Genomic DNA, 12,359 nt, shown 5'->3' with positions numbered 1-12,359 from the left:
GTGGTCTTTATCTGTCGTCTTCAAGACCCGCGGACCGTATCAATTTGACCGGGAGGAGGTTTGATACACCCTTTTCCATCGCAGAGAAAAAGAAAGGCTTGCACTTGGAACCGACACGCAGTGGATTTTGCACCTCGGACACCAGCGCCAGTCTCCTCACTCACAGCCGCCAGGCCTCCAGGCCGTTTCTGAGCCCCTCGGCAGGGCGGGGAGAACGTTACGACGCCCGCGGCCCTCCGGGCCTTTTTGGGTTTGCGTGTGGCTGTTGGACGTTTACATTTGAATTTCCCTGAACCGCCGGGTGTGGGCGGTGGCGCGGGCCCGCCCCGGAAACCTCCGGGCTCCTTCCCGCCACCCGCTGGCCCGGCCCCTCCAGGGGTCCCCGCGGGCTGGAAGGAGGCACGGCCGGCGCTGAGCCCCACGGCCGCCGGAGGAGCAGTCCCAGGCGCCCCTCCCCGCCGCCCTCAGCTCTGCCCCCGCCCCGCCCCGCCCCGCCCCGCCCCGCCCCGCCCCGGCCGGCCTGGCGCGCCGCGCCGACGGTTGCCCGAGGGCCCGAGTTTGAATTTCCAGGCCCGGCCCCCGAGCCGCAGGAGCGCGCCGCCGGCTCCCCATTGGCCGGCGGCCGTCACATGGAGGGGCGGGCGCGCGCCGGCCATGTTGGGGAGCGCGGCGCCCGGGCCCGCGCCACCTCCGACCCCCCCCCCCTCACCCCGCTTGCCTCCAGCCCGCCCCTCGCCTCCCTCCTCCCCCCGCCCGCCGCTCCGCGCCGCCGGAGAGGAAACAAAGTGCTGCGGGCGGGAGACTCGGCGGCGGCGGCGGCGGAGCGCGCACCCTGCACGGCCCTCCCGGTCACCCTCCCCCGTATCTTCCCGCGTGTGTGTGTGTGTGTGTGTGTGTGTGTGTGTGTGCGCGCGCGCGTGTTTTCTTACAAAGGGCATTTTACGATTGATTGACTCGTAGTCCTCCCCCTTTGCTCTTTGTGCTGTACCCCCCTCCCGCCATCCCAAGTGCTTCTGCCTTCCCCACGCCGCCCTCGGCGCGAGCGCGGGTCGCCGGCTGGTGCCATCGGTCCCAGCTTCGCTCCCTGCAGCCCCTCCGTGTCCCGGGGCTGCCCGCGGCCTCCCCGCTCCGCTCTCCCCGCCGATCGCCCCGCCGCCCGCCATGGCGACCGCGACCCCCGTGCCGCCGCGGACGGGCAGCCGCGCCGGCGGCCCCGCCACGCCGCTGAGCCCCACGCGGCTGTCGCGGCTGCAGGAGAAGGAGGAGCTGCGCGAGCTGAACGACCGGCTGGCCGTGTACATCGACAAGGTGCGCAGCCTGGAGACGGAGAACAGCGCGCTGCAGCTGCAGGTGACGGAGCGCGAGGAGGTGCGCGGCCGCGAGCTCACCGGCCTCAAGGCGCTCTACGAGACCGAGCTGGCCGACGCGCGACGCGCGCTCGACGACACGGCCCGCGAGCGCGCCAAGCTGCAGATCGAGCTGGGCAAGTTCAAGGCCGAGCACGACCAGCTGCTCCTCAAGTGAGTGCTCGCCTGGCGGCCGCGTTAATGCACACAAGAGACTGGGGGCCTAGCCCGGCGCAGCCTCGAGCACCCCGGGGAGGGAGAGTGAGAGCCATGCCGTCCACGCCCTTCGGAAGGGACAGGGTTTCCGTCTCCGGGAAGAAGAAAGTCTGGTGTTTTTTAGCGGAGGCAGGGGTCGCGGAGGGGGCTCGAGTTGTAGTGATGGTGGGACCGGGATGCACAGTTCCCGATCTTGGATACTTATCAGCACCGGGTGAAGCGCACTTCTGGGGCCCCCATGGAGGAGAGCCTGGCTTCGGGCCTCCGACCCCCAGATCCAGAAGGGTTCTCTGGCGCGGAGGCCCCCGGCCCCAGGTGCGGGGAGGTGGCGCCCGGGCGCGCGCTCAAATGCGCGCCTTGGTTTCCGGCCCGGCGCGAGACAAAGCGTCTGGTGGGTTTGCGGTGCAGGGATGGCCGGCCAGGGAGGACCGGCTGCCCGCCTCAAGAATGAATGAGCTCTGCGCGGGCGGAGGGAGGAAGGGGAGGGACCTGTCTCCAGCGTCCCGGTCTCCCGGGGGTGGGTCCCGCTTTGGCGCGCTTCGTCTTGGCCCTGTGACATCTTGCGATCATTCTGCGCCTGCCTTAGGCGAGGAGGGAGGGGCGGGGTCTCAACTGCGCGCCACTGCCGGCCCAGGGCAAGGTAGGTTTTCGAACTCGGTAGCTTTCTCAAGGAAAAGGCATCCTTTCTCCGGAGACAGGCGCGGGACCCTGGATGCTTCCGTGCACGGAAATCCCAAGCTAGGTTTTGCACGTCATGGGCACCGTTCTCCGATCCGGGGACCGCCTACCCCCAGGCAGCAGTCTCCACCATCTTTTGCACCCGCATAGTATAGTTCGTCTTTCGGGTAATGAAGAGACCATGCACAGTCCCCGTGTCTGTCATTGTGCTGACAGGTCAGGGCAGGTGAAAGGGTGTTGTGTAAATGAGGAGTTGTTGGGGCGAGAGAGAGCTTGTAATTACTTTAAGGGGGTCTGAGTTTTCAGTCCAGGTCGCAAGGGTAAACTTGCAAGCTCTTGCTGATCCTAACTTGACTTTCTGATGAGCGAAATGGCATAATCGTCATTAGTAGGCAACTACTGTTGCTGTCACGCTTTAGAGATTTGCTGAATTTGCACCCAGAATTCACAGTCTCCATCCCGATTGCCACTTGAAGTTTTTGGAGATGCCTGATTCTGACTTTGCCCCTGGATGTCTTTCTGTCTGTATCCGTGTGAATGTCCCTGTCTCAGTCTCAGATTTTGTATGTGTGAATCTCTACTTCCCCCTCTTATTAAACATTTGAAAAACAGTTCATAGAAAAGTATGTGCACTTGGTAAAAATAAAATACTATTAAACTGGCTTATAGTGAAAAATGCTAACAGTCTCCTGCCTCTTTCCAGGAGGCAATCACGTTTATCCCTTTTTGTTTTTATTTCTTTGGGTATTTAGTTCCATAACTCAAATAATAAGCTTATATTTCTATTTCTTGGATTTGCCAGCCTTTGGAGTCAGCTTTTGAAATGGGTCCATTCACTCACACTACTGTCTCTGTCTTCCTCCAAATTTTTTGTTATTGAATTTCTTCAAATCTTTCGTGCCGTTGCTTGTGTGACTCACCATTATTATGTGTACCACTAAGAAGAAAAAACCATCAGAACCAAGTATGTAGGACCATCATCCTGTTGGACCCGTACTGGTTTCAGATGTTAGAATGTGACATTATCTGTTACGTGCCAGTCACTGTTCTGTGTGTGGAGGATACAGAGATTTAAAAAAAAAAAAATTACTGCCCTTGTGTTTCTGAGAGTTACAGTAACAAGCAAATAAATATTCTTATTTCATCTAATCTGAGGCATTTTGACGCAGATGCTTTTATAATCTTTCCAGAAAGTATCTGCTGAAGGTTTTTCACACAGTAACAAGACTGCCACCTGCCTGAGTGTAGCTGTAAAATGCTGTGTATGGATTGTAAGATGCTTGCTGGTTTCAGTAGGATGAACGTGAGAAGAATGTTTGTATTAAAGTCAATGAAACTATGTGATGTAATGTTATGTAATAACGGATGCTAGGGAAATGAAAATAAAGCAAGATGAAGGGGTAGTGTGGTTAAGGAAGGCACGTCTGAGGGATTGACGATTGAAAACAATACTCTCTGAGGTGTCAAATAGTGTCCTGGGATTATGTTTTTTTTAGGTCTGTAGTGTATTCGTATTGTTAGGATTAGATGCATTTTTTTTTTTCTAACATGCCATCAGTTGTTCAAAACATGCCACGTTTTACTTTGTTTCCTATTTCGACTCTGACTTCCCTTACACAAGTTTGTCCCTAAATAGCCTTTCATTTTTTTGTTGACTAAAGAAAAATTTGTCTTCAGCATTATCTTCAAACTCTTTGAAGATATCTATTACATAAGACTACTTTCTTCCCTGGAACTCTCTCCTCTTAAGGCATGCTGTGCAGCTGACATTCTAGAAATTTACCTAATTTGGACCCAGTTTCCTCCTGGATCACATGTTTTCCTTTCCTTGGTTTGTTCCTTCATTTTGTTAGAGAACATCCTTAAGTAAATTTATTGAGAAAAGATGGGAGGGTGTAAACTTTCTGAGGCCTGTGTGTCTGAAAATAACTTTGTTTTGTCTCATGTTTGATTGATAGCTGGGCTAGGTATAAAATAGTGGTTTAACATTTTTTCTCAGAACTTGGAAAGTATCATATTGCTCCATTGTCTTCTAGCCTATCCTTGTTAATGTCTGTCTAATGCCAGTCACAGTTATTTTCTTTTGGTAGTTACTTTTGTTCTTCCTCTCTGGAAGCTTTTGGAATTCTCTTTTATCCTGGTTTTCTGAAGTTGCATGGTGGTAGGTCACGGTATGGCTGTTCTGTCATAACGTCCTAGCTGTTGTGAGTGCATGGGTTTAGTTTAAAGACTTGATGTTTTTTAGCTCTGGGAAACTTTCTTTGTTCCATATCTTTTCCGTGCTCCATAGTCTTTGTTTTCCCTAGATGGAACATTAAGCCCTTTGGTCTGTTTTCTCTCATAATTTTTTTTTCATTTTGGGAAATTACTTTCACTCTTCTTTCAACTCAGTAGTGACGTTTTAAAGGCAGAAATCTTACTTTTAATTCTAAGAAATCTTTTTTTTACAGATCTTTCTCTTATTCAGCTGTTCCTATTTCAAGGATGTATTATTTTCTTTAATCTATTTGAGGATGATATTTAGGGTTTTCTTTTTAAAAATTCTCTTCTGTTAATTCAATTATCTGTTTCTCCTCCCTGGTCACTTCTTCTTTTTCTTTGCCTTTTTTTTCTTTCTTGCTGTCGATTTTTGTCACATCCGTGATGGTCCTTGGTTGTCTGCATTTACAGATGAAGAACTAGGTAATGGTTGAGTGTCACTGCTGTTACTGTTCAGGTAGCTCCTCCCGCCTTTTCTGAATGGAATCAGACTAGGAGCTCTTTAGATATGAATGGGATGCGCTGTGGGCCAACTTGTTGGAGAGCCTGCAGTTAAGCTCAGGGGTGCTGCGAAGGGCCAGGTATAAAGCTGTTCCATGAGTTCATCCTCCGCTTTAAGTCCACCTCACTTTCCCCTGCAGTCCCTGTGTGCATGTTCTGTGATATGTACTTTTACCTGTATTTCTTTTAGAAATTTGTTGAAGTGTCTGCTGGAGATCCCTTTTCTGTTCACTTTGGTGCCCTGGGTTTAGTTTGCATCATGTACTTTGCCGCCTTTTTATTAGAGTCTAGTGGAAGGCTTATGCCTGCATAGTAAGCTGTCATCTTGGAAATCAGTTAATTTGGAGCAATAATTGAAGAATAGTTTGTGTTTTTTTTTAAAGATTTTATTTTTCCTTTTTCTCCCAAAGCCCTCTGGTACATAGTTGTGTCTTTTTAGTTGTGGGTCCTTCTAGTTGTGGCATGTGGGTCACTGCCTCAGCATGGCTTGATGAGGGGTGCCATGTCCGTGCCTGGGATCTGAACCAGCAAAACCCTCAGCCGCCAAAGCAGAGTACACCAACTTAACCACTTGGCCATGGGGCTGGCCTCTGAAGAATAATTTGTAAGATGAAAAGGAAGAAATGTCTTATTGTCTGTTTGGGTCCTTTTAGGTCTTTTATTTGCTTAAAAATAATTTTCTGTATTTAATTTTTATTTGGAGCCAGAGTCTTTGTAATTAATCTATCACTTAGGTGGGTTTAGATTAAAAAAAGTCTTGAGAGAATTATTGATTCCAAAATTACTTAGTCCCTTTTTGGTTTCTCAGTACATAACGTAACTCAAGGACGGAAGAATTCAAGGAGATACTTGGTCCTGCTGGAGAGAATCTGACAATGGGGTGGTTTCTGATTCCTGGGAAAATAGATCTCAGAGCTAAGATACAGCCTCTCTGATTCAGTCTAAGCCAAATTATATTTCCCTGGAAGCGTTTTTGGGGAACAATTTCCAAAAATGATGCTGACTGCCAGTAGTGAACACTTTCAACAAAAAAGTAAAGAAAAATTGACTTATTTTAGAATTTCAGTATTAACTAATTATGTGGGAAAACTGGATATAAGAGAAAATTAAGTATGTCGATCAATCTTTTAGTAACTGATTTTGTGGATGCGTATGTTTCTTTTTCCTTCAGTGATGCAAGCCTATAATCTTTTCTGTAAAACCCGTTAAGGCCAAGATGTGTTTTGGGAATAAAACCAATTCCAATTTTAAGAAGGTAATAAGATGGACGTACTGTCTATGACACCCCCAGTGGGGTCTGGGGTAGCACTCCATCATGAAACCGATACTTCTGCAGGGAAAGATTAATAGTCACAGTAAGTAGAGAAAGACAACTGAAAAGAGACTCACATCCATTTAGGTCAGGTTTTGTCACCAAATGAATTAATGAAAATTTTAAGTTTTAGAACTCTGGAAGTGCATTATATGGATTTGTGTTTTTATTTATTTATTTATTCGAGGAAGATTAGCCGTGAGCTAACATCTGCTGCCAATCCTCCTTTTTTTGCTGAAAAAGGCTGGCCCTGAGCTAACTTCTGTGCCGTTCTTCCTCTACTTTATGTGTGGGACGCCTACCACAGCATGGCTTGTTAAGCAGTGCCATGTCCGCACCTGGGATCCAAACTGGTGAACCCCGGGCCGCCAAAGCGGAACGTGTACACTTACCTGCTGTGCCACTGGGCCAGTCCTGGATTTGTGTTTTTAAATTGACTGGTGCGTACTAAGTTCAGTTGACTCATCATGCTCTGTGAGTTGTTTTTTATTCCTTATTTGATTTGTGATAGATAGTAAGGCTTGAGAAGCTGCAAAATTAACTCTAAACTAAGTTTGTCTTTTTGAGAATTATCTATTAATTAGGAAAATGGTGATGGGGGCTCAGTGGTGTATAACTAATATATTAGATGCCGTAGGATTGTTTGAGATGCTGAGCAAGCCAATTCCCTTCAAGTAAAAAGTTTTTTTAAAGGATGTCCCAAAAAACACATTTTAATGTCTTAGAGATTTTAGGCCTCAAAAGCAATGTTTTCAAGTCAATGTTTGAGGTATTATACAAAAATTTTGTTTAAAGCAGAATTTCATACCTTTTAAAAAGAAATGGTGCTTTTAAAATATAATTTATTTTATCAAAATAAAAGTTATTTTTTTCTCCAAACAGAATAAAGTATAATGTTGATTTTTTTTGTCATGGTACGTATGGATGTGAAGATTTGCAGACTTCCTGCCTCCATCCCCAGGCATCGTTGCTTTGAGGAGGATGGGTTTGGGGCTGAGGGATCAAGCCTACATAGTATATTCCTTTGAGGAAAACAGCTCTCCTCAGCTTTGCTTTGTCAATAGGTTAGTAAGGAAACTTCTAATGAGAGATTTGGATTTGTGTGTTTTCATTAAAAAATGCACAGAGATGCTGATGTGCGACTAGCAAGTATAATTGGAACGCTGTCACAGGAACCGGAGATGGGGTGGTATCGAGCAGAAGCACTGCCTGAAGTTGCAGCTTCCTACTTTGTGTGACTTGGGGTGGATACTTAACTCGAAGCCTTCATTTCCTCATGTGTATAATCGGGGTAAGCAGTCAGTGGTAGTTTTCTGTATCTCAGGAAGAGTTAAGAAACTTACACCTTCCTCTAGCCTGTTGTTTACTTGTCTCATAGTAGTGGATGAATTTTATCCAAATTAGTAATTTGAAGAAATTAGGAAGCATACTGAAATGTAAATACGATAAACTCATTTTCTTTTCTATTACTTTCTTAGTGAAGAAGGGGTGTGGATTTACTATATATTTAGACTTATTATTATATATTTGCTCTTTTGGCTGTCTACATATTTTGGAAATTTAGGAAATGCGCATGGGCTGAACACCATCTGCAGGGCTATTTTACATTCATATTTTTTGGTTTCCAAACCTAAAATAATAAATGCTAATCTGCTTTAGGAAGTTTTCTTTGTATGTAAGATAATTAGTTGAAAAACGAAAACCTTCATCCCACATATTACTTGTCTTTCATTTTTTATGTCCTGATTTTGCCTTGGTAGAATAACACCCTGGCCTTAATATAAGAGCTATAAAACTTCCTGTTAAGTATTACTTTAATTTTCAAGGGAAGAACTGGAGGGATGAAGCTCCTAGAATTGGTGTTAAAGTGTAGGAATAGGAAGCAGGTCCTAAGTAATTAAACTGTCATGACACTTCCTTCCCATGCTTTCAAAGGATGTTTGGCAGAGCAAGATATCTTTTGGAGTTGTTTATTTATCCTGGGGGTCTACACTAGGTAGTCTTTTGGTATACCCAGACTCAAGGAAGCAGACACACAAAGTGAAAGATGAAGCTCTATAGAAATATGCTGCTGGGTCCTTTTCCTCCACACAGTCCATGTTTGTTGTTCGTTTGTTCGGATGACGTCACCTCTCACATGTCTGAGTTGGAGATCTTTAGACTTTCATATCAGCAGTGTTGGACTATTTCATGCACAAATAGTGAGAAAGAGCCTTGTGTCATTTGGGTGATGGGACCTTGTGTAACTGAAGTTCCCAATTCTGGGATCCAGGGAAGTTTCCTAATCAGAGTTCTAACTCCTTTTTTTCCAGTGTACCTCTGTGATAAGGGGATTGGGTTTTGGCTGTTATATTGGGGGAATTTTTGAAAATTAACTTTTTGTTACACAAAAAATATACGTACATTATGGAAAACTAGAAAATACAAATAAACACAAGAAGAAAATAAAAATCACCCTTAGTTCCATCTCCCAGAAATACTGGCTCTAAAGTTTTTCCTCTCCATGTCCATATTAACAAAAAATGAGTTCATGATAAATATTGATGTGTAACTTTTTTTTGTGCAACACTGTTTTGTGAACATCTTCACACATCAGTAAAGTACTATAGCATCATTTAACACATTGTGAAGATTCGTCGGTAACCCTTATTGGCCACTTAGTTTGCTGTGACCAAGGATGGTAGGTTTTACAGTGACTGTATCTACCAAGTTTGTCAGAGGCCATAGAGGGCCATAATTATCCTCTCCTCTCTTGTTGACGATATCAGGGTTTTTCCTCAGGTTAACTTAATGGTTAAATGTTAACTAATTCACTGGTTTAAATTTTAACCACTGGATAAAGTAATTATAATTTTGCCCATTTTTGATGCCACCAGCAGCAGATGAGTGTCCATTTCCTGTTTGGAGGAATTTTAATTTTAATTTCTGGAGATTCTTTGGGGATCTTGATCATTTTTATTGTTATTCTCATATTGCTAGCATAAAGGAATAAAAAGATTGAAATTTGGGTCAGAATCTTAGGTTTCTGCCAATATTTTGGTTGTAGGCCTAGATGTTAAGTGAGGCTTTTTTTAGCTAATCTATTTACTTCCTCCTTTTTAAAGTTAATTTTTTGCCTTCACTGCATTTGGATTTATTGATCATAGGTAGAATTATAGCAACTTTATTGCTAGAATGGGTCTTGGATCATCTGATCTAATCAACTCATTTTGTAGATAAAGAACTTGAGACCCAGCAGGGCCAGCCTGGTGGCGTAGTGGTTAAGTTCGTGTGCTCCGCTTTGGGGGCCTGGGGCTCACCGGGTCGGATCCTGGGCACAGACCTAGCATCACTCATCAAGCCATGTGAGGTGGCGTCCCACATGGAAGAACTAGAGGGACTTACAACTAGAATATACAACTGTATACTGGGGCTTTGGGGAGAAAAAGAAAAATAAAATAGGGAAGATTGGCATCAGATATTAACTCAGGGCCAATCCTTCTCACCAAAAAGCTTTAAAAAAAAAAAAAAAAAGAAGGAAATTGAGACCTAGGGAGATTAAGATACTTGTGCAAGATTGCAGGACAAAAAGAACTAATGTTTATTTTCTGCTTACTGTGTTTGCCAGGCATGATGCTAGATGCTTTACAGACCCTGGTTTTTAAGCCTTATGATCACCCTGTTGATGAGTGTGAAACTTGAGGCTCAGAGTAATTAAGTATTTTGCCTGGGATTACTTAGCAGATAAGTGGTGGAGCGAGAATAGATCTAGGCTAGCTCTGTCTTCTCACATTATTGTGGGGTTTTTACGTGTATCACTTTATTTAATCCTTTTTGCAGGTGTTAGTTGAGCTTACAGACCTGCAGCAAGCTCACAGAGCACTGTCATCTCTGCGTAGGACTTGAAGTCTCCCATAGGACTGTTGATTTTCAGGTCCGTTTGGGTGCTACTAGATGTGTGTTTTTCACAGTGACACTTCATAGTCCCCAGGGAGGTAATTTTGGATTTGTCAGGAGGGAGCAGTAATTGAAGCTGCTGCTTGATAGACTAACTGAGGGCTTCATTTGCTAATAAGGAAAGGGTGAAGATGAATTACTGAAAGAGAGCTCTTTTGTCTTTTCTTCTTAAAAAGCTACTCTCCTACTTTATGCCTTAATAATAATTTTAAAACAAATTAAAATCTCTGAATAAGTCTTTAATATTCCTGACAGGAGAGTTCTTTTTGTTCTTTATTCAGCACACATTTGTGGGACAGGTGCTGTGTGCCAGGCCTTGAACCAGATGCTGGGAATAGAGGGATGGGGCGCTCAGTCCCTGTCATCAAGTTGCCTCCAGTCTAGTGGGGAAGACAGAAAACAAACACTACAGTGATACTGTGATACTGTAAACGCGTCCCCCTAATGCAATGTAATAAGCGCTATGATAGCAGCATCCACATGGTGCTATGGAGGAAAAGACTACCACCCAAGGCAGACTGGGAGCCTTGTGGAGTTTTGAAAGACATCCCAGGAGAACTGGGGAGGTTGTGAAATCTGAACTGAGCATTGGGAGGTGAGTAGGAGTTGGCATCTAAATGGAACACGTTAGGAGAGGTTCTTATTCTGATTGGCATTAGTTCATCTGACTGAAGCTGCATATACGTGTGTGTGTGTGTGTGTGTGTATACATATGTGGTGGGGGAGGGTTGGATTTTTGGTAATGAAGAGCCTCAAGAATTTCAAGCAGAAGAATGATATGATCAGTCTGGCTATTGTGTGGAGGGAAAAAAAGAGTGAGTAGAGGTAAAAACACTAGTCAGGGGCCAGCCTGGTGGTGGCATAGTGGTTAAGTTTGTGCTTTGCTTCAGTGGCCGGGGGTTTGTGGGTTCAGATCCTGGACACGGACCTACACACCAATTGTCAAGCCGCGCTATGGTGGTGTCCCACATACAATAGAGGGAGATTGGCACAGATGTTAGCTCAGTGATGATCTCCCTCACAAAAACAAACAAACAAACAAACACTAGTCAGGACTCTTGTGGTGGAGTAATGAGGTGGCCCCTGAACTAAAGGACAGAAGGTAGATTTACGAGAGTCTGAACTTGGGAGCTTAGGGAGAACAGAGGCTAGGGTGACGTTGCTTCCATGCATGGGTGCCTGGGGAGATGGTGCGCTCTGAACAGAGGCTGATGTGGAAGGAACAGGTTCGGAGGACTCTACCTGGGTTAGCGGTACATTAATGGTGATAGCGAGTGAGGGGTGTTTGTTGGACTTCCAGATGGAGATGTCAGCTGCCAATTTGGGGTACTTCTCTGGAGTTCCGAAGAGAGTTGGATTAGAGATGCAGTTTTAGGAGCATAGGTGATATTTAGGGGTAGAGAGGAGAGAAGAGGGACAGAGTCAGACATGGAAAGCATCTATGTATGAGGACTAGGTTGAGGAAGGAAGACCCACAGTGGAGATAAAGTAATAGCTAGAGAGGTGGAGCAGAGTTGAGTCATGGAACAAGGAGATTGACTAAGAAATGCTAATACTTTTGGTCTGGTAAGGCCTAAAATGTATCTGTTGACATTGGTGCCAGGGAAATTAGTGTTGACTCAGGAGTGTCTAATGCTCGTGAAGGAGGGCCAGTGGAGTGGAAACCGCTGACCATCATTAAGGAAGGAATGGGAAGAAGGAGATCATGAGTTTAGATCACTCGTGTACGAATGTTAGCTCTGAAGGGGAGGAGATGTTCTTAAAGGTCGATTTAAAGTAGATTCTCACTAGGGTACCAGAACACTTATCCCTCTAAGATTCTGCACTAAAAAAACGTGATCACTTCACTCGCTTTGCTTAAAATACTTCAGTAGCTTCTAGAATAAAGACTAAAATCCTTATTACATCACATAATTTAGCATCCAAACAGGTATACTTCTGTGTGCGAAAGAAGGAGCTATTCATAATTATGTTGAGACAACTGACATAAATGGAAATTGTCCTGGGGAAACTGAGACATAATTGTCACCCTACCTAAAGGTTCTTCCAAGCGTGAGCTGGCTCCTGTCTGAGAGGAAGACTAGCCCTGAGCTAACATCTGCCAATCCTCC

The 12,359-nt window shown here is 45.3% G+C and overlaps 1 protein-coding gene across 2 annotated transcripts in view; it reads left to right on the top strand.

Annotated features, from left to right (window-relative positions):
- Positions 1-620: 620 nt before the first annotated feature.
- LMNB1 (lamin B1) overlaps positions 621-12,359 on the top strand; it is a 48,854-nt gene continuing 37,115 nt past the window's right edge. Inside the window, exon 1 of one of the 2 annotated variants that reach the window (XM_008530090.2) lies at positions 621-1,520. In XM_008530090.2, the coding sequence (XP_008528312.2) occupies positions 1,162-1,520 (359 nt within the window). In that variant the 5' untranslated portion in view covers positions 621-1,161. Of the gene's footprint in view, positions 1,521-2,135; positions 2,203-12,359 lie in introns of those variants that run through there. The other variant, XM_070569361.1, reaches the window with a different exon arrangement.

The sequence above is a fragment of the Equus przewalskii genome, chromosome 13 (genome assembly GCF_037783145.1).
Source record: "Equus przewalskii isolate Varuska chromosome 13, EquPr2, whole genome shotgun sequence".
Taxonomy (NCBI): Eukaryota; Metazoa; Chordata; class Mammalia; order Perissodactyla; family Equidae; genus Equus; species Equus przewalskii.
This window is presented reverse-complemented; position numbering and strand designations above follow the sequence as displayed.